The 23187-nt window shown below is 37.6% G+C and overlaps 1 protein-coding gene across 1 annotated transcript in view; it reads left to right on the top strand.

Annotated features, from left to right (window-relative positions):
• The first annotated feature begins 4555 nt into the window (after positions 1 to 4555).
• NCKAP5 (NCK-associated protein 5) overlaps positions 4556 to 23187 on the top strand; it is a 92756-nt gene continuing 74124 nt past the window's right edge. The window contains exons 1-2 of the mRNA XM_010080326.1: positions 4556 to 4639; positions 10789 to 10908. Coding sequence (XP_010078628.1) covers positions 4556 to 4639; positions 10789 to 10908 — 204 coding nt within the window. The remainder of the gene's footprint in view (positions 4640 to 10788; positions 10909 to 23187) is intronic.

The raw sequence follows: 23187 nt of genomic DNA, 5'->3' as shown, positions 1-23187 counted from the left end.
AAAACCAAAACAAAAACTATAACGGCTTCTTGGCTGTACCTTTCAGAAAAGAGTGTGTGACAGTGCAAACCATGCATAGCAGATGACAATTCATGTCTTCACACCAGCTTTTTAAATTTTTAACTTTTAATCAGCATTTGCTGAAGTGTTACTGGCATGAGCAATACAGCTCTAGTACAAAGAGCCTCCAGTTTAGTGCAGATTTTCATCAGTAAATCTGCACTTTTGCCACTACAGCATATTTTTATCAGGGAGCTGGAGTAAAAGACTTGCAGATACACTTTCCCATTAGGTTGTGCTCGGTCTGTTCTGTGGCCCTGGGATACCAGCAGAGCCTTGGTCTGCATGGGCCTGAGTCTGCATTCAGTGCACTCTTGAACGATATTTGGATATCTTGGTGATAAGGATGAAATTACCATATAATTACTAACTTTAGTTTAAATTACAGAGCTTAGCTTAAAATTATTTTCTGATTGTCTAGGACAAAATCTGCCTACATAATTAATTTTGGAAATAAGTAAAGCACCATAATTGTCCATTCCAGAAAAACACTCCATGCAGATTATAAGAATAGAAGATATGTTTTTATTGTGTTTGCAGTGATGTGATGGATTTCTGATCCAGGGTTGTGTTTTTTATGCACTGTTGCAGTTTAAAGAGTGAATGATTATATCAGACTATGCTCCGAACTTTATTATCTTCAACATTACATTGGCTCTTTTCAGTTCTTCGATATTATCACAGCCATATCCATCTTCTCCCACTGTGTCAACTTTTTCAGGAGAAAGTGCTTCTCATCACCTGTGGTTCTTCAAGACCTGATGGGTTTAAAGAGAGGAACACATATGTTCCTGAGAACACAAGGCTGTGATCACACCCCAACCTGAGACAGCTGAGCTTGCCACCAAAAAATTAATGTGCCTACTACAATTAACTTTGCGTCTGCAGTCCAATTAGTTATGAGTGTATTGAACTTTTCCTGGGCTGATATACAAGTAGTTACATGTTTCAGACACTTGACAGGCCCTTGAGGTAATGAAGGTTGGGAACATTGTTTAATAACTGTTGGGAGAATGCTGCCATCTTTTGCTCATCATTGAGCATCCTCAGATTGCAGCTTCTCTCCCCTGGGCACAGGCAAACTCTGCTTAGGGTACTAAAAGCATCATTTAATCTGGCCACCCTGCAACAGTGTCCATGCTTGGTCCCTCAGGCCTCTACAGCAATGTGATAAGGACACTTGCGAGGCACAGTGTGCTTTCTGCTGAGATGTTGGTGCCCATTAAGCTGTGTGTGAAGGAAGTAAAAATAACCACTGTGATTTTTCTGTCTATGCGTGGCAAAAAGATACCAGAGCTGAGTTTTTAAAGCTATCCTTGCCATTATTTTCTCACATTTTTTCTCTTCTTTTGTCAATTGTTTTACATAGTTCTTTTCGTTCATATGATGTCCCACATTTAATATTGTATGAATGTTTGCACCTGTGACTTAAAAATGCGTGTTCTGTAATCATTTTCATCGTAAAATGCAAGGAAGCTCAAATGTTCATAGACAGGAAATTTGAAAAGAATGTGGGTCAAGCTGAAGTGAGTCCTTTATGAATTCTCATAAATATTCACTGATTCTAAAGTAATTGTTCATCTCTGAAGTGTACATATAAACAACTTCAGAACAGTATCTGGAAGAAAGTGTCATTGAAATGTTTCAGTACTTGACAGATAAGAAAAGAGTTTATTTAATTTCAGAAATACTCCATAAATGTATCTTTCTGTCTCTGAAAAATTTAACACAAAACCCAGGATTTTCTTCTTTTACCTTTGGGATTTGAAGCTAACATGCTTAATCCTAGTTTCTTTTCCTGGAATTCAGCAGTCAGTTTATTGGTAAGTGGCAATGTCATGTTTATTCACATCACTGTGCCAGCTGAGATTTCTGTCAAGCTTCACCATACTTACGCGTAGGAAATTGTGCAACTTAGGGTAGATGATGTTTTTGCTGATGTTTCAAGAATTAGCCAATGAAAAATACAAAGTTATCGTAAAAAGGCATTCTGTTTTAAGATTTGAATAAAATGTAAGACCTTTTATCTTAGTACACTTGAAATGTCTTTGCGCATATGAAATATACGTTAAAGGCAGCTGGGTAAAATCTCAGTACTAGTAAAAGGTATAATAGATGTTACACCAGGGTCTCTTTTCCTCTGATTCACTCTTTTATACCTTTTCTATTAAGACACCTTTATAACATATATATGTAAACATAGTTGTGTAAGGAAAAAGCGAAGCTGGGTCTTTTATCTCTTTTATTGCAATCCACAAAAGGAAACCTCACCTAAAGATCTTGGCTATTAAGTTCAAAGGAAAGACAGGCAGTGTGAAGGCAAGCAGTGTCATCTGCTACATAATAGCAGACTAAGGAACCAGCCATCTCTATTCCATTCCTTGTTTCGCCTTGATTAACTGCATGAATCACAGGTCAAGTCATTTTACAGCCTGCTTTTTACTGGGACTGAGCCACAGTTCTGCCTCTTATCAGTAGGAATTTCACATATTCTGCATCTCAGAAGTCTGCCTTCAGTGGCTTCAGTTTCCTCAGTTTTCGGTGGTTGTAGCTATCAGTTTTGTAGTGCCGGCTTGTGTTGCCCATATCCATGGTGTGTCTTCATATGTGTAAGTAAAAATGAAGTAGATCTGCTGTCTTAGCAGTTTATTCCCTTCTGGACACTGGCACTGCTGTAGGAGTGGAATGGCAACCTCATCTGAAATGCAAATTTTGGATATGATTCAATTTACTGACTGCTAAATTAATTTTAGTGACTGCAGAACATTTCACTGAAGGCTTACCACCTCTGTTTCTGCTGAAAACCAAGAATACAGACCTGAAAATCTTTGAATGGTAATAGCAACAGTTTGCCAAGTTGCTAGATACTAGAATAAAATAACCTCATTTTATAAGGAAACTAGTTACATATCTTTTTTATTGAGATCTATGTGAGGTATGGATCACTGGCAGGTACTTTAGTTTAGATACCTAACTTCATACACTCCAAGTTGGAAAACTTGTCACATATGCATCGGCAAGTTCAGGTTTTTCCCATTTGAAGATTATGCCATTTACACTCCTCTGTGCAATATATAAAGCTATAGGAGTAATTTAGTAGGCTATTCTGCTGTGAGTGCCTTGTACACACTTCAAAGAACCTTTTAGTTCTTCCTTGGTAAGGTAACTCCATGTCAGAAAGTAAAGAAATAATGTATTTGATATGTTTTGTTCAATTTTCAGGTAGAGCAAATAGACATTAAAAGTACATGCCAGAAGGAACACTCTCGGATGTAGATCCTGAAAGCCTATAGGGCAGGATGTGTGGTTTTTCAAAACTGTAACATATTTACTCCATTGGTTATTACTGTTCTAGTATTAATCTGTGTCTTCTGTTAAATCATGTACAGAGCAATTTTATGGGACCATTGTTCCATGGGCTGCCTGAAGTTAGGGACCAGTTTGGAGAAAAAAAAAAAATTGATACTAGGCAATTTTATGAGAGTATGAATCAAATGTAACTTTTGGATCTAATAGAATTGAATTATATACAGAAATGAATTGTCTTCAACTTTTCCTCACAAGTCAGTTCAAATTAATGGTGTGGGTTTTTTCCTTTATTTGCCAAGAATGAGAAGAATCAATGCAGATTGTGTGATATCTGCATATGCTTTACTGTGGTTTCTGAAAGCCAAAATCAAACCAGAAATCATAACTACTGTCTCTTTTTGCACAGAGTAAGATCTCTAGTTGCTCTGCCTGAGTGCAAAAGCAGAGCTATAGGCAAACATACTGTGTGATAACATATGCATATGCAGTTTTAAATGACATTAGAAATGTAACATAGATACCACCAACAGAAGATCTTATCTCAGTCCCTCTTTCTGTCCCTCCTTGTTCCCCTTTCCTGCCCCTATGCCTGCTGGTAAATATAAATTAGAAAGGATGTATAAAATAAATAACTTCAAAAATTCCCTGTTGAATATATAGTTCTACTAATCAATGGTGTGTAATCTCATTCAAGTCAATTATGCTCTGTGGTGTGAATGCCTTCCAGCCACACTTTGATGACAGTAGGTACTTTAATTTTCTGTGGCACTTTATGGTTTCTGCTTGTCATGATAGATGTACCATTTTGTCAATACTGAATCAAGAAACAATTAAACTTCATGAAAACATTCAGCACTCCATCCTTGGCTGGTAAAAATCAGCTCTAGTGAATGCAGTCAATCCATGCTGATGCACACCAGCTGCATGTAGAGCTGTGAAATTTTAAACTCGTCCAGAGAAGAGATGGCAGAAGTTAACCGAATGTCCATCATGTCATACTGCAAATGATACAATACACATTTGTTTATAATGAGGACTAGCACAGAAGTAGTTAATGCACATTTAATATATTCTTATTAGTATTATCTGATTAAAATACTAGTAAATAATGAAAACACTAGAATTGGTGGTGGTTGTTGATGGAAAGTGGAGCGGAGAGCCACAAAGAAGGTGTTGTTATGCATAAATGCACATGATAACGTACTTACACTATCTTATTTGTTTATTTCAGGTAGCTAACCAGGTTGTTCAGGCTTTACTTACTCAAAAGGTAAGTTGTGGTTTGGGTATTTTGGTATAACTTAAAGCTTGCAGGTGTTCATTGTTCCTTTGAGAGATATGTGTTCTTATATAGTATACATTTTAGAAACTATGTTCACATACCAAGGCTGCCATGTGTCAGGCCCAAAGTGAAGTTTTTTGTAATCCAATGAACAAAAGTCCACGAGACCGTACATCTTTAAGGCTTGATCATATAGGACCCAAATCCAATTTTTGTATTGACACTATAGCATCTGAAAATCCTTCCTCCGGATTTTTCCATTCGCTATGCATAACAAATTATGCCACTCCCACAGCCCATTCCTGTGGGATGTAAAACAGATAAATGACAGTGCATGTCAGCAGCTGGCACACTTGCTCACATTCAGTGGAAGGAAAGACTTCTGGTGTGGGCCGGTGCTTTCCGGAGTGAAAGAGAAGGTTCTGTGTATAGAATGGGGATTCAGCTACTCTACTTGTGGGCTAGGGACCAGCAACAGAGAACATGTCCCATATGAGGGCAGGCTGAGAGAGTTGGGCTTGTTCAGCCTGGAGGAGACAAGGCTCCGGGGAGCAGCCCTTCAAGTGCTTAAAGGGGGCTACAGGAGAGATGGGGGGGGGGACTCTTGGTCGGCTAGTGTAGCACTAGGGTGAGGGGTAACAGTTTTAAGCTGAAAGAGGGTAGATTTAGATTAGCTATTAGGAAGAATTTTTTTCCTGTGAGGGTGGTGAGGCAGTGTCCCAGGTTGCCCAGAGAAGCTGTGGATGCCCCATCCCTGGAGGGGTTCAAGGCCAGGCTGGATGAGGCTTTGAGCAACCTGGGCTAGTGGGAGGTGTCCCTGCCCATGGCAGGGGGATGGAACTACATGGTCCTTAAGGTCTGTTCCAACCCAAACTGTTCTGTGATTCTATGAAATAATCAGCTGAAAAGAGATGGTGGGGAATAATTAGTACAACAATTCTACAAAAACGTGGTCTTTGAGTTGAACATGATGCTGTGATATTTTGTTCTCGGGGGTAGAGGGGAAGACAAACAGATTATAAAGTTCTATGATAATAAGCTATGAACCCTTCAATATTCATTGTATGATCCTTTGTGAGATCTAGACCACTTGATGAATGTGGCATTATTAAATTCTTTGGATCATTTACCTTTAAAAAGACAAGTCTGAAAGAGACATAGATGCAGTCTTTGAGTGCAGATAGTACAAAGAAGAATATAAACTGTTTTGTCGACGCGAAGTGACAGGACAAGAAATAATGTTCTTAAAATGCAGCAAGAAACACTGAGTTAAGACAATCGAAAACCTCTGCCACACACCCAAAAGCTTTCTAGATGCAAATATAGCAAAGTACTGGAATAGATTTTGAGGACTGGCTCCAAAGCCTCCATTATGTACATCATTCAGAAAAGCAGAACATCATTCAGAATGCTCCCCACAAAGAGGATGAGCAGGGACCAAGCGTGACAGCAGGGCAGGCAGGATACTGAGAACCAAGTGTCAGGGTCAGACCTGGAGGCAGCGATCAGGGTCAGCCTCAGCCCTGTGTTTGCTGGGTGAGTCTATCGGGAGGAGGCAAGTCTGGGCGAAGCCAAGCCAGGGGGCAGGACACAGCTCAGGATCTAGGATGCAGGAGGCTGGGTGCAAAGATAGCTGCCAGGTGGCTGCTGCACGGCTCAGATGTGAACAAGATGACCTTGAACTCTGACAGCTGATTTGGAGAATGTGCCCTGATAGCAGGATAGACACCGCACCCATAACCATGTGCACCTAAGTGAACAACAAAGAGATGCAGAAGATTGCATTTGGCCATCTGCACATCAGGGAGAAGGATGGATACCCTTCTCAGCTCCTCACTGAGCTGATTTTTTGTGAATCAATTTTATGACATTCTGGATAGATTAAAAGATGCGCAGGAAGATGTTCTGACCCTGTTAGCTCTGCTCTTGGGTATCGTGCTGTGAAGACAGAGATGTCCAGGTGCCCTGTATGTGAGTGATGCAAAACTCTGGAGGGTGCAGTTGCCCATTATGTAGATAACACATTCCAGCAGCCCAGGCTAGCATCAGAATCCAGAAGTAATAATGTTTCCTAAATCTCTTCACCTGACAGCTGTGGCCACAAAACAGGAATGCAACTCTTACCACAAGTTAGGGTTGAAAGTGTCATTATTCAGTCCAATGGTTTCTTGATGCAGAGCTAAGCCTTTTACTCTAGAAGAGGGACATTGCCTTACAGCAATTGGAAGTATTGTAGCTTGGAGGTGATTTGTGCAAACCTCAACAGATGGGTACCCTGCGCTGCTGCTGCCTGTGCTGTATTACTCTTCCATTACTCTGTATACGCATATGCTGTATGGTCTGTGTATCATCAGCAGACTGCAGTCTACAGCTATTGCTGTAGCACCTTTTCGAAACATACCTTCAGCTATTTTTAAAAGAAATCCCAAATCTCTGTTTCAATACAGCTTAAATGGAAAGGGAGGGATTTTCTCATATCAATACACACAAAAACCTCATCCACATGTTGTAATATAAAACCATATGTGATTAAATATTTACCAGAGGGTTAATCTCAATGTATTAATCTCTAGTTTGGAAATATTATGGTTGCTTCCCAAATGAAGAGAGGAGCTTCCTGAGTCCCTTTGCAAATGTGTCAGACATTTTGATTACTACATACTTTCTCAGTAATGAATCCTCCCAAACCCACAGGAACCAAGGAGTTCATATGGATACAATAAAAATAGATCTGAATATATTTAATAAAGTGGATTTGCTTAGTATTGATAGGATTTAACAGCTGCTTACCTATTACTGAGTAATAACAGCTAATTTAATATCCATAGAAAGAGGAGAGAGGGTACTCTTCTAAATGCTAATGAATATTAACTGTTATGGTGCTCCTGGCACCATTCATACAAGTCCTTCTGTAAGAAAAGACAGGAACACAATAGCATACAATAAAAAGGAAATTGGACTCCTCGCACCAGTCCCAAATAGGTAGATATCAGAATCCAGATGATAACTAGTAAACAGATAAATCTACCATCGTGCAGCTAAGCAGTAAGACAGAGCCAGTCATGCCACAGTGAGATAACACACCTCTGGGGCATAGTGAGACATGAAGAAAAGCTGAGAGCTTTCAGAAAATGGAGAAGAGTGATTCTGTGTAGTAACGCACACTGCGTAGGCTTTGCTGTGAATGTGAAAGTGTCCCTTAAGGACTAATTTTTGTTTAAATTAAGTACACGCTGTAATGTAACGAATAAAGCACTGTGTACTCGCCAGTATGTGGAAAGACTCTGATTCCACTGAGAGATTCTGGTGACACAAATTGAGTGAGCAAAGCTTGAGTGATTTGTCAATGTCACTGAAACCTTGAAATGGAATTACAGTCTTAAATGTGCACTTTTCAAGTATAAAATTTGTTAGAATACATACAGAATTTCTCTAATATGAGAGGCATTTTTTTACTCTGACTATGGAGAAACTATATTAAATTGAGATTTGTGCTGAATTAGCTACACAGCAAAATTTCGCAATTCTACGTAGCAAAACCAAATGGATTTTTTACCACTTACTAATAGAAAATTTTACCTCTGGGAAATTCAAGAAGTCAAAAAAAACAACAAAATTATTTGAGACAAAGGATGCTCTGATACTTACTGGAAGCATCCATTCTTTCTCCCTCCACTCATATGACTTCTCATATGACATGAGATGGTAGGAGTGCTGGGGCTGGAATTTTATTTTTTTTAAATTTTTTTTTTGTGAGACCTGGATCAGCAGTGTGAAATCTGAGTTACACTACTTAATGAAATTGTTTTGTGATCTGTGCGTCTGCTCTTTGCATGTTACCCTTCTCCACAGGAGTGTATTCAGAAGAATACTTTTTTACTCTGAGTTCTGTATGTAAGTTTTTTCTTGTTTGTTTTCATCAATGAAATAAAAAATAACTGAATTAGGTGTTAAAAGAGAAGAAGCATCTTCAGAGGAAGAGCAGCATATTTCTGGAACCTCTAACGAGGGTACAGAATCCCATTTGGAGAAGAGTGAGGAAGAGCACAACAGAGAGATGCTATAGTGAGACCATAGGAATACATTAGATATTTGGGAGATTACTATCTCCATAGGTGGTCGTTTTGCCCACAAGAGAGGAATTACATGCTTCAGACATTTGGTAGTTGTATTAGTTGGTAATTTTAAGACTTCAACTTTCTAAGCTCAGACTTTATTTTACCAGAATACTGCTATCTTATTGTGCCTCGTTTCTCCTCTAGACTACGTGTGGCTTTATTGTTGGCACAGTTTATAGCATCAGGGTGGGTAATATACTATCTTATATTTCACTTTTTACAGAAGGTCTAAAGTCTTATGGTTTTAAAATTGTGAGATTGGAAGGTTTTGAGCAGAGACATTGCTAGAATTTAATTTTTTTTCTACTTTGTTAGTTTCTGTGAATCATTTTTCCCTTTCAGTGCACTTAGTAGCATTGAAATGTTAAACACTGTTGTAACAGCTAAGGCTCTGTTTCAAATTCTCTGATCATTTCTGAAAGGCAGACAGACCATTATGGGTCTTGATGATTGTGGTTTCCTAATAGAGGTTGCCTTTTGTAAGACCAGAGATAAGTCTCACTGACAGAAATCAAAGCTTTAGGGCTTTACAAACATCAAACTCAAGATTTTTTTGGGGGTCGTGTTGGAATGCTCTAGCAATTTTACTTGGACAGCTACTCAACAGCCACCTAAACCAAATATTAAGACACTATCAAGAGAAAATAACTGCATTCATTTAATAGTATCATAAAATCCCATACATACTACATGCATAAAAAGATCTTTAGAATTTTCTGAAAGTCTCAAGATGAGCTTATTTTGTTGTGTGTTCAGCTCTTATAGCCTCATTGCTGGTTACAGTGGAGACTAGTGCAACTGTAGGCAAGAATTTAAGATACGTCTGACTACAATTTCTTCCTCTGAGTTGTTTTCTCATAATGCTAGGTCATCATGTTGATAATGGTATTGACAGGACAGCATATGGGGATCCAGAGGCCTGTTTCTACACCTTCATATCGTGGAAAGTCCTATCAGCTAGGCGATACCACAGGGCAGCAACTGTCCTAAATTTAAAGGAATATGGGAAAGTATTTTGGAGATTTAAGGTTTTTTAAAATAAAGCTACATATGGTTGCAGCTTATTATTTTAATATGCAATCTTCGTTAAGAGACCACTCTTACTGATTTATGAAGCTGTTACAGCTCAACATGGACACATGCACAAATTATGCTAAAAGGCTTAGTGTCAGATTCTGCTCTCTCTCCAAAATCCTCTTTCTGATGGAATCCCGTACTCCTTCGAGTGGACAGGGAAAGCATGTCTTACATTGAAGACAGATAGATAGACAGATAGATAGATAGATAGATAGATGGATTTTTGCTATATCTGAAAGCCATTAATGGCTTGTTCACCTTGAACCTGACTCAGCCTTGGCTAAAAGACCTGCATCTTTCAGTTTCTATAGTAATGTCCTGTGCCTTAAGATGCAGAGGTTTGACACTCCACCTCTGCTTGTTAATGGCCTATTTTAAGGCTTTTTGGTACCTCACGTTGGAAATGTCAGGCGGAATCATGCCACCAACATCTTACCATGGCCTAGCCAGCTGCACAGTGGCAAGTTATAGTGGGGAAGATGCAGACCAGCCAGCAGTGCTGACTTGGATGTTCCAGAAAAAGCAAGGAAAGGATCAGACTTCAGAAGAGCACCTTGAAGGCACAGTACCAGTTTGAACTTCTTCCTTGTTTGGTATAGTTTCTGCTTTTTCCTTAGCTTATGCTTCTTGCAATATTCATTCTTAATTGCTGCTTTCTTCTTTGTGTTGGCTGCAAAATGAAACTCGTTGCTAGCAAAGTCACTTTTTGTGCTAACAGAAAACTTTGAAAGGATGTGCCAGGTAACTACGATTCTCATGACAAGATTTTTTAATGTTATCCTGTGATGATCAAACCGGAGAAAATAAAGTAGTGCATTTTTCTGATTTGTACTATTTTAAAAGTTTTATGTGTATTTCTTCTAAGTATCTGACATTACATAGAGCTTTTTAAGTGCTTCTGTTACCTGCTTTCTAAGTTTTCTGTTTTCCCTTTGTCTGCAGGATCTGAGGGAGGAATGTATAAAGCTGAAAACAAGAGTTTTTGATTTGGAACAACAGAATCGAACATTAAGCGTGCTTTTCCAGCAGAGAGTCAAACCGGCTTCTGACCTCCTCCTTCAGGTAGGAAATGGCATTTGCAGAAAGAAAGCTACAAGCTTCATGTTTCTCACAATTATAAAATATTTTTCTTCCTCTTACAGCTATGTCAATAAGCAGGAAATGACAGTTGATAGATCTAATATATTAGAATAATAACCATTATCTATAGTCTGATACCATTGAAACTGGACGTTTATGCCAGTGAGCTATGACTACATATTATGTGCAAATGTGGAGAAAAGAGCACACCTGCAGAGTAACTTACTTTTTTAGTTGCTTCTTCACTATGATAAATGGAATGATATAGGTTCATTATCCCTCTGTAGGGGAGAAGCTCAGATTCCTTAACATTCTGCGTGATGGTGAGCAGTGTAATTTCCTGGGAGAAGACAGCCCATTTATTTAACTTTTGCCACATGTGTTACGAGGACTTAAGTACATCTTCACAAGCTTAGAGTGATTTTTTTTTTTCCAATGTTTTATGGGAGGATAGAGCTGAGAAACCAATTGACCCATCTCCCACTCCTTTGCCGTGCTGGAATAGTAAGGAATATTTCAGTATCCATTTTCATTTGGTAAAGGCCATTATTGTGAAAGAAGCCATCGCTTTGTTGTCTTTTTGTAGAAGCAGAATTGCTTTGCAGAAGTTACAACAAATCTGACTGTGAGCTAGGAGAACAGTAAATGAGGACTAATTAAAAATGTGCAGGTTTCTAACAATAGGGCAAATTCTGGTTTTAGCAATATATGTTATTTCTTACTAGAGAAAAATTCATTCATTTTGGAGGAGAAATTTGGATCATATCAGGTAGGTAAGTGATGTGTAAATGTATATCTTATTTGAATATGTAAATGTGTATCTTATTTAAATCCTCTGATGCTGTGCATCTGTATCTAAAATAAAATTTGGCCCCTGTACTGTTGCTGGACAGCTGGGAGCTGCTAACTCTCGTCAGCTTGGGTTATTCATTGAGGAAACACGGTCTGCTCACCAACTGGTGTTTAAAGTCAAGGGCATCTCGACAGTGAGGGCAAATAGCTATACTTACTTATTGTGAAACTCCTGCAGCACAGGCACAGTGGTGCTCGGTCACCATCACAGGGATCTGTGCTCTTGCATTATCATCAGGTTCTTGTTCTGTCTCTTGATTTTGTGTTGATTTAGATATTGCTAGGTCAGGACCTTCTCTCTTCTCATTTCTTCTCCCCTGCCTCTTGCTTTCTTTGCTGCATAGGACTGATTTCTCTGTATCCATTCAAAGCTTTTGACACATCTACAACAGCATGGACCTTTATTGCTCAAGTCTTTTGCTTTTGACAGTCACATCACCTGCTCCTTCTTCCTGGGGTGTTTGGTTTTTTCCTTTCTTTCTTTCTTTTTTCTGTTTCCAAAGTTTCAGACTCTAGTCTATGTTAGTGTTGGGTTAGATTGCACAGAAGTCGTACATTGAACATTCTTTATTACAGATAAGGCTCTTCTTCCCAATTCCTTGTTTGGCAACAATAAAGCCAGGTTATTCTGGGAATGTTACAGAAGTGTTAGATAGCATCTGAAAGTGGGATCAGTGCTTTGACTTAAGTGCCTTGAAACTGGATTGTGTCACTGCTGTGAAAGAAGTTGGAAGAGATGAAGCCACATAAGGTGGAAGAAAGAACCAAATGATCTAGCAGATTTTTCTGAGGGACTCAAACTATTTTACATCATTGTTCCTGAACAGTTTGGCAGGCACTAATGTGTGTGGAGTTTTTTCCCCCTTTTCACTTGCTTTGTCTTTATTGGTTGAGGAAGAAAGAGAATTAAGACTATTCGCAAAGTCCAGGTCTCCCAGAAAGCAGCAAAATTTGCCGTTATGTCCCTACTCTTGCTGTTAACAGGCTTTAAGCCCCCTGGGAAAAAAAAAAAAAACAGAGTTCAAATTGCAGTGCACATCAGAAAATGAAGAAATTCTGTTAAAATACTTCATCTGTAATTTTTTATAAAAAAAAACCAGTAAATTTGTGAGTTTCCAGAAATTTATTTATCTTCTAATTGTCCTCCAGACTTGAATAAATGGTGTTTAGTCTATGATCATGCAGTCTGAGATGTAAAATCTGAAGAAGGGTGTTTCTTTAGTACTGAAATTAAACAAATATTGTTGTGTGCCTGCATAGAATTGAAGCAGAGTTTGGATTATGTCTTCTTGGAAATTCATAAATCCCACATTTAGGGCAGTAGCTAAACATTTGTTTAAATCTGTCACTCTACGGAAGAGTACTAAATATGTGGTTAAGGACATTCCTGTTAAATCATGACCCTAATCAAAGTGAATGGGCAAATACTGCTAACGGGGCAGGGGAGGGACACACGTGGTGTTAATTTCACCTTTCCTGCACTGTCTGATACAACACAGTTCAATTTTATTTATATGCTGATCTTATCTTAGGGGTATTCACACAGTACAATTAAAAGTCTTGAAGCTGCAGAAGGGGGTATAAGCTAAAAATAAATGTTATTAGTTACTTTTTCTGCATATCAGCCTCTGTTATTGGATTGTATATTATCATCAAATTATTCTATAATTGACATTAGAAGACTTATATTAAAGAGTGAGCTTATTTTTAAACTATAAAAATTCCTGACATCTTAAATTTCAACAGAATCATAGATTTCTTTAAAAAAAAAAAAATAAAATTTCACCATTGCCCTAGGTTTTTCTGTGTATTTGATTTTAAGCTACTAATACATGGTTTGAGTGTTGTTCTCTTAGAAATCAGATCATTCACCTTTTTTCAATTAAAAGATCGGTACCAGTATTCTAAATCTGACTGCAGAATGGCCCATATATGGTGGTGATTGCACTGTGTTGTTTTTCCTCATGCTTCTCACATAGATAAAAGAAAAACTGATTGCTACCAATTTAAAAAAAAATAATGTAGTAGGGTTTTCGTGGCTTCAGGAATCCTTCACTGTGAAACCGTTATTAAAAGTATTACACTTTTATGCATTTACAAGGAGCGTAAGTACTCATGAAATCGAAGGACCTAATAGTATTTTAAAAGAAATATGCGTGTTTTCTTGAAGCATGTGATTATGTATATTGCTGTATAAGTTCTTTGCTACTAGACATTTTGGCGTGCTTACTGCTTGCAGGGAGAGTGACACAGAGGATATGTCAGTCCTGTCATGAATAGATTAAGTAATGCTGATGTGAAATGTGAGGAAAAAGAGATAACTCAAGGGGTTTTTTTGGTCACCTCTTTTGTATTGCGGATGATTTTAAAAGCTGCCCTGTCTTTCTGGGGATATTCTTTCTAGCTGAAAGGTGTGATTTACAGAGCTGGTATTAGGGTAGATAAATAAAGAGGAGCCTGGTCACCTATTTTTTAAAAATTTTGTTATATTCAGCCAATCTCTCTTCCTAAAATGAAGCAGCCTTGGAAAAGTGTTTCTGCCTCAGCACCACCTGAAGAACAGCAATAGGTTTAATTAAAAACTAGCACAGAGGAGTAGCTTCTGCTGAAGCAGCCTTCATTTTCCTCTGTTAATGTGGCTGCTAAAAAGAAATGAAACTCTGCCTGTTACAGCAAGAGAGGTTTGGGAAAAGAAAACCAGAAACTCCATTTTAGTGATCCACCTTTTATGTCATCTGGCAGTGGAAGAAATAGTTGGGAAAAATAGACTTTTAAGATTTAAAATTGGGTAGAGAGAAACTGGTTGGAAGTGAAGAGGGAAAATAGCGGAGGTGAAGTACAGAAGATTGCTGAAGGGATAAGCTAAATCCAAAGACAGGATACAAGAGAAGGACTAAGAAGCCTTAGATGAAACTTAACACTTCTGCTTTGCCCATGGCGTGCATAGCATCTATGAAATATTTGTAAATGTAAATGTCACTATATTTCTTTCTTTGCCTTATTTTTTCTAACTGATGCAGTGTTTTCTTCTAAGAAACTTTAAGCTACTAGAATCACCAAATTAGTGAGTCTTCCCACTTCATAGCTATGTTGTCTCACAGACTTGTTTTGACTTTCTTGGGTATAGGCTGCTCAGTCTTGAGACACAGACCTTTTCACAGATCTTTTCCTTCTAGTTAGCCCTCTTTTTCCACTCCTGTCTGAAAATATAACTAATGACATTGAACTTGATTCTGACATTACATATCCTCCTTTTATAGCACTGATGATTTATACAATGTTACAGAGGATAACAGGGGTCAGGGTTTGCCTTCTGATAGATACCGCAGTAATTTGTTTATATTATGTGCATGTGTTTACATAAACTGAACATGTTTGTTAGCTGAGTTCTTCCCATGGATGAAGACTTGCTTTCATTTTTCACCCAGAAGTTTGCTGTGACGGTTTTTTTGTAAACTAGGCAGGGAGCCTTCAGTGAAATGTGTTAAAAAGTGGCAAGTAGCAACATTTATTGAGTTGATTTATTTGATTAAATAAGTAATAGAATTTTCATAGTTGGGAAAGTATAAAATAATATTTCTAATCATAAGATTTACAGTATCTCTGATCCTAAGCTATATTTTCATTGCTATTTTATTTCCATCATAAAAATTCTACTTCATCAATCCAGAACAAAGCCAGGAAGACTCTTGAAGCATCTATTTTCTCCTTGTGTTTCTCTGGATAGATTAGTTTCACTTATTACTCGTGGACCATCCACATGGTTTAATTTTATGTCTAAAATTTTATCTAGAATGCTACAGCACAGTCTGGTGAATTCTCAGAAGGTCTATTTAAATAATAACTACTTTGTTATAACTGCATTGACATTGGCTCTTTTAATAACCTGACAGCTATGCCCTGACATATGAGATAAGAGTGTAGCTGTACATACTTACGTGGAAACAGTTGTGCAACTTAGCAGGAAGGGGTAAATTGCACAAACAACATTATTATATGTGGGAAGAAAAAGAGGACAATTAATTGCCCTAACACCTGACAAAAGGAGATGGAATATCTGGCCTCAGACTCTGACCTCTAGTTCAGACATCGTTAGACGTGAGGATGTCTGAATGCAGGAGGTTAAATGTGAAGTTGCACTGCTTTACAGCAATCAAATATACAAAATATTTAAGTATTTCAGAAAGAAGGTATTTGAGGATTTGAAATTAAAGTTGAAGATCATCACACACTGTTAGAAAACAGTTTGTCACCAGTCCAAAGTATATTTAAATAACTGGAGTGTTATATGCTGAGCAGCAGTATAATTCCCATTCCTGCCTTATGCCTGCAGGCTCTTCAGAGAGCAGGCAGACTTGAGACCAAGATCAGCAAATTTTATTTGAAGTTTTGAAACTCCTTCAGTTGACGTGCTTATTTTGTTACTTCACATTTGTTCATTTGTAAACATCAGATTGTCAAGGTACTCTTATCTGCAAATCTGAAAAGGTATGGCTCCAGAATGAACTCTGTCCTTTTCTTCTTAGTAAGTATATAAATATAAATCAAGTGTCATAGTATCTGTAGTGATATTTACTTACTCAGGAATCAGGACTGGTGGCTTGAAGGAGAAATTAATTTCAGATCTGCTAATTGTTTCAGCAGTAGTGGAAAATTGCTTAAAAGTTACGACAGTCTTAAAAGGACTGTATCAACAAAAAGGTAATCACATAAATGTAAAGCATGTTTGAAATATATTAAATTTAAACTAATACATTAAACTGTATCCAAGAATTATATTGCCAGTAGAACCTAGTAAGAATGGAGGTGGTAGTTTTTACACCATTTGCAGTTCTTAAAAGATTTGGAGCCCTAGCCCTGCTGGAGTGCTTTCTCCAAATCAAGGCTACCAAAGGTGCACAATTACTGTCATCAGGATCCTGTCCCAAGAAAGAGCATCCAGTCTTGTAGTGGTGAGAAATGATAAGAATGCTTCTGTGTATCAGGAATCAAGATAGCGATCTAGTAAGGAACACTCTTAAAGATTTCTGAGACTTTCAAGAACAAATTAAAGGAGCATTTCTTTATGTGAAGATGCTGATGTCATTATTTCCGGTCTTGCATTATCTCAGTAAACTGGTACCTACTTTCTATTTCCGTCATGTCCTCACTCACCAATAACATCTGAGAAGGCTGAAATACAAAGACTTTAGTCTCTGTATTTCATCTCAGCTTAAATAATTAACATGTAATAACACCTTATAAACCATATTTCTTACTTGCCCTGTTTGCAGCTCCAAATATAAGCAGCAGAAACATTACAGAAATAAAATGTTCATAGATGAATAGGTGACCAAAGTCAGTGATGAGAGTTTCTTTCTCCAAAGAAACACCATCTAGCCTCCCTAAGTTAAGCCATATGAACTTGTAGTTTTGAACAGCAGCAGCATAACACCTGAAAGAATTAGGCTGGATATCTGATATCCAGCCAACTCTGTAAGGCGGCTCTGAGATAAGCAGATTTTTGGGAGAGCACTGACAATCACTGGATGTCATCTGCAGCAGTGGCTCTCTACAGGACATCTCTGGTTGCAGGGACTTACACTTTTAAGTATGTAAATTGTGGCTGTGCTCTGTAGACCTCCAAGAAGCTTTGTGAGATCCCTTGAGTGAAATGGCTGAGGTGGCTTTTCTTGACCCTCAAGAATACCGGTCTGTAACATGAGGGAATCCTGATGTGCTCTCTTCTGACTAGGGAAACTATAAAACTTTCATTTTTAAAATAAAACATTTGCCAAAATGCTTTCCTGGATCTAAATTTAATTCCGGCTGATAAAGGAACATCACAAAAAATTTTCTTATAGACTATGGCATGATGTTTGAGAGGAGAGGTGCAGTATTATATCTCACAACATTTAAAACTAAAACAAACAAAGCGTAGCGGCAGGTTCAATGGACAACAGGATTATATTATGAGGGAGTTAGATCAACTGATCTAATAGGTCTGCTCCATCTGTAATTCTTGTTTTGGTGATCTCCCTTCTTGCCAGACTGTTATCCCGTATTTCAGCACCTCAATTCTTACCAATTTGCTCTCAGACAAAAAGAAAATGCTAACTAAAGCTCACTAGGCATGTAGCTCTGGTGAGCATGATAATGTTTTTAAGAGAAAATTACCCTCAAGTGCTAGAATTTCATATGTCCAAGTACCTTAATTAGCCTTGAGAGGTTCCAAGGAAAAGCATTGAAAGGCTTTCCATATCTACACAAACATGACATTTCGTGATACAATTTTAAATATATAATTTTCAGATACCAAGTATAAAAATTACTTCTTCCATAATCTTCATGACAATAAATTTCTGGAGAGATACCAAAACCAGTAAATCAAATGAGCAAATAGTCTTTTAGGAGAGACACAAGTGATCTTTGGTGAAGTATTTATGAATGATTTTGACTGAGGAGAACAATATTTTTTAAGTTTTGAAGAAACATACAGGCATCGTTCTGAAGAGCAAAGACAGTCTTTCAGAGTAAGCCCACATCGAGAAAACTGTGGGGCTGTCACATCAACGGGTCTTAACAACAAAAATAAGATTTTACTACCTATTTCGCAGACAAAGAAAAATATGCAACTGACACTGTGTGAGCCATGCATTTCTCTTTATTTTATGCATAGATTTTTATTATCAGTGATGATACACATGATGGCAGGAATCCAGCGTCGCATTTGAAACCCTAAACAAGTATGTGGCAGACTCATTAAGTACAGAAATGTTTTTCATGGTTTTTATTTTTTATTATTGTGTGCATTCAGTATGGGAATAAATTTAAGAAAAAAAGGAAGAAGTTCCACGATATGAAATAGAATTGCTATATTCCTTTCCAAACTTCCCTTGTGCTTCAAACTTCTAATAAACATTAAAAAGATGCGCCTTTTTATTCCATGCAGTTATATTTGACCTATAACAATGCTTAACCTGATGGATGCTATTTCAGCCTTCTCTGTTGGCTGAATGTATTAGCAAGATGTGTTAGCAATTCATCATGTAAATCCCTGCATAAATAGCCAAAGTGCAAGTATAGAGGCTGGTTAGAGGCAGCCTTTATTCTAGATCTTGAACTTTGTGAAAACTCTGTGAGTTACTTACGCATTTTTGTTTTGCATGACGAACAGATTTGTTTATTTGCCTGATGTTTCTAGTTTTGATGAAGTTTATAATTTTTTTTTTATATTTGCTGAATGTAAGTCAAGAGTAATTAATTCAGGTTTTCTTTCTAAATGGAAAAATCTTTCTCATTGACATTCTGATAGCAAAAATTAGCATGGAGTTTTTCTAATGTCATCACACTATGTAATGTGGTTAGTACCAGCCGTATGTTAAATATAAAAAGTGTAAGTTCATGCCATCAGGTCAACCTTTGAAGCCTCCGCATTTTGGATTTCACAGTGGAATAAAATAGTAGCCACTGCAAGCCCTGCTTAAATACAGTATGAGCAAACAACAGGTGTGCTAGATAATTGTTTTCTCATCATGGTGCATATTTCACACTCCATAACTCCCCAATGAAATACCAAAAGAATGCATAAAATTAAATGATTCAAAGATTGAAGATTTAGAGGTCTTCTTCTTGTTCTGGTAAAGTGTGAATCTATTGAAATTCTAAAGCAGTATAGAAATATAGCCATTATTATTACAGATGTGTCATTTTCTTCTTATTGCAGTAATAGAGCTAAGTATGTAGTTCATTTTGTTTTCTTAAGACTTTGAAACTTAAATGAAGGATAACTATGCAAAAGTGTGTGCATATGAAACAAATAACAATAAAGGATTAATTTCATCTGTTATTATACTCCATACATATAAAACTTCATTTATATTTTACTTTATAACTGTGGTTTGTTACTATTATTTAAGTGGAGTGGCACTTTGCAGACATGAAGCAATATGGAATTATGGCCGTTCTGCTTAAAAGTAGGTGTGCCAATAAGTACTCTACTTGGTAACATTTAGGCTGTTTGGACTATATTAGGTCAATGTAATTTGCTAGTAATTTTAAATTATACCTTCAATCGAATTAATCAAACTACCATTATGCTAAGTGGTTTTTAGCACATAAGACTACTCAATAGGTATTTTCTGTTGCCATCTGTTATGAAAAAAATAGTTTTACTGTGATAAACTTTGTATGTTTTGTATACTCTTACGCATACTGTGCATAGAAGAAAGGAGTGGTAATTAGAATAAAATCTTATTCATAATGAATCATAAAACACCTACTGAAACAACCCCATCTTTTAGTATTGAATTTTACTAATGTTCTCCTTTGTTTCCCAAATGACCTATCTTCTTTAATGATGGTTTAGATACTGGTAAGATTCAAATCCTCATCCAAAGGCCATGACACTATTGACTGACTCTCTGTTGACTTCGCTGAGAATGTGAAATACTGTATTGCAAGATAAAATCAGCACATAGATGCTCAGTGAAACTGAAGAGTCCATTAGTGCCTTAACTCTTAAATTACCATCTGGGTATGTCTCTTGATAAGGACAAGCTAAAAGGAAAAGTTACCTTTGTCATTAAATCTTTAACAATGTGATATTGACAGACTTGAGTCTTTCTGTATTTTTAGCATTTTTAGATTGAATTCCTGCTCATTTCTTCCTCTGGATGTGAGCAGGCCGTGTTTCATTAGTCACTAACGGATGTCTGGGTGCAGGGAGGAGCAGTGATTTGTCTGTGTCCTGTGTGCATTACAAGGGCATCTTCAACATTATGAATTAAACTCCATCTTACTGCATTAAAAGTACGGAAACCAGACTGCCAAAGTAATGGCATCTTGAATTAATATCAGTACTTTAAAAATCTCAAATATACACCCAGTCTTCAGTTCATCTTCCTGGTATACAGTTTCAGAGATTAACTGCTTCATTTTGTAGTGTTTTGATTCTAAATTTTTATATTCAGTCATGTTTTAAAAGCAGAAGTACTCCATCCATTTTTTCTTTACGTTTCCTATTGCTTACTCTTTTTTTTTTTTTTTTTCTCTAAAAGAAGCCTTGTGTACTTTTCATATACAGTAGAGACAGACACAGACACAGGTCTAGGTACAATTACAGATTTTAGATACTGCAAGTGTGAACATGAATTAGAGATTAGCACTGTATTTCAGAGGCTTGCTTAAATTTATTCCACTAAATGGTCTTTAGGAGATCTTGACAATAATTAAAATATGGGTACTCTCAGCTCTGTTACCAGTCTTCACCAGTTCATGGGGAAATAACAAATTCAATTAATCTTTAATTTAGGTCTTTAGGTCCCTCATGCACACGGGACCAGACTTTCAGGTGTTCAGGCATTGTGCTGAGCTCTTCTGAAAATCTGGCTACTTACTTGGTGCCAAACTGGGAGTTGACCCTTTTTGAAATTCCTATATAATACCTCCCCAAGCTCTGCTCTTATCTACTGTGAAAAAACAATCAATTCCCAAGGGCACAGATTCCTAATCAAATGTTGGCACAGCTTCTTCTGAGCACAGACAGCTGCCAAAAGGGTCTGTGGCTATCAGCCGTCTATGCTGAAGGGTAAAGCTCATGGCTGCTTCCAGCCTGGGGGCAGGCTGCCTCTGGGGAGGTACTGGCTGCAGGTGGGAGATGGGACTGTCTTTAATGTCACGGTATGCCCGGTCCTAGCACTCCCAAGGCTGGTCCAGGTCCTAAATAGTGCTTAGGGGGCACTGTACCTTCCCTTGCAAAAGCACAGTTTGGCCCAGGAACAATGACTGACATTTCTCGTTTCCCGTTTCCTGGTATTCCTCCTGGCGACAGAAATAGGAGCAAGGTACAGATGGGCCATGCCAGTCTGTATCCTCATCTTGTCCAGTGTGGTGCACCCTCCTTGTTGGTACCAGCACTGTCTCCCACTTCACCTGTGCTTCAGCCTTACTGAGATTTCTTGGCATGAATGGCCAGACTGATTGTGAGATCCTTCTGCAGTTTCTCACCACTCCAGAGCAGGTCGGTGCAATTGCAGAGTTGCGAAGCCAGGATTTGAGATGCTTATTTAGATCATCAGGTCTACAGAGTTGTACTTGGTCTTGCACACAAGCCATATGATTTTTTTATATCAGAATAAATGGTGCAGAACTTGAACTCCATTTGAGGTCAGATTTGAGACTTTCCAGAATGAAATACCACAACACAAGGACACTGTGACCCTCTAGAAGCTTTATTTCTGAAATGCAGAAGTATGGGAAGTCTATGGGACAATTCCTGACGTGGCAGAAACTCTTTTAATTTCAGGACAAGAAGAGGAGCCAATAATTCTTACCAGCTGGGAATCTGCCCACTTATTCTAAACCATACCTCAAGTAAGTGCTTTGAGGAAAAAGGATACAATAAAGTACCTTGTATCCAGGTATTCAAGAAAACCTTCTTAGAAAGCCTCTCCTTACTTGAAATTATTCTAACAAAGCCAAAAACAATGCATTAGAGTTGGAGAGAAAATATGTATGTATTAATGATAAAAGTATTTCTTGAAATCCCCCTACTTTTAAACTTCTTTCAGTCCGTCTGACATTTCAACAATATTACACCAAAAAAAAAAAAAAAAAAAAAAAAAGGTGGAGGGATGGAGAAACCTTTTAAATGCATAATACTGAGGCAAGGAAAATATGGCTTGTTCAACATTAACCTTGACAAATTCGTGCTCTTGTCATTTAAATAAATGAACCTTTCCAGTGTCTAGTTTGCTGGACCTTGGAAACAGCAGATTGTAAAAACCATGCTCATCTCTCTTAAATTATTTTTCTGAGTAAATGAATTATTTCAGTGAAATCCACATAAGGATGAATCTGCTCACTTGAATCACCTGTTCACAGCCAATGAACTTCCGTGTGAAACAGTGCTTACCCTCCTCGGTTGCCATGTATTGATCTGAAACATCTTCCCTGAGCCTTCTCTCTCCTTTTCCTCCTACAGGCAAAAGGTTAGAGTTAGATAATAGTATTAATTTTCCAGACATCTGCACATGTTTTAATAGCCTTTAGAAGGTTTGAAATGGTTTCTGTTTGACCACCACAGGGCTAAAATGCCATTAAGACTTAGATTGTAGCAATACATAACAATCATAGCCCCGTCGTTCAACCTGGCAATAAAAAAGCTAATTTATTTTATCGGAGATTTAAATTAATGTGATGAACTCCTCTCTCAACAGGAGCTGTATCACCACTCTTCAAAAATACCATGGTCCTGCATATTTTCAAAACAAGATTAAACACTTGTGTGTGTATTTGTTCTGTGTGCTTTTTGAGTGTTTGCATGTGTGTCTGTGTGTTCACATAATACTATTTACCATTCCTGAGACAATTTTGTTTTTTCTGTCATATCTTCATTCTTAGTCTCATATTTTTCTATCATCCGATTTG

The sequence above is a fragment of the Pterocles gutturalis genome, unplaced genomic scaffold (assembly GCF_000699245.1).
Source record: "Pterocles gutturalis isolate BGI_N339 unplaced genomic scaffold, ASM69924v1 scaffold10184, whole genome shotgun sequence".
Taxonomy (NCBI): Eukaryota; Metazoa; Chordata; class Aves; order Pterocliformes; family Pteroclidae; genus Pterocles; species Pterocles gutturalis.
The sequence above is the reverse complement of the archived record's forward strand: the minus strand, read 5'-3'. Positions and strand labels throughout refer to the sequence as shown.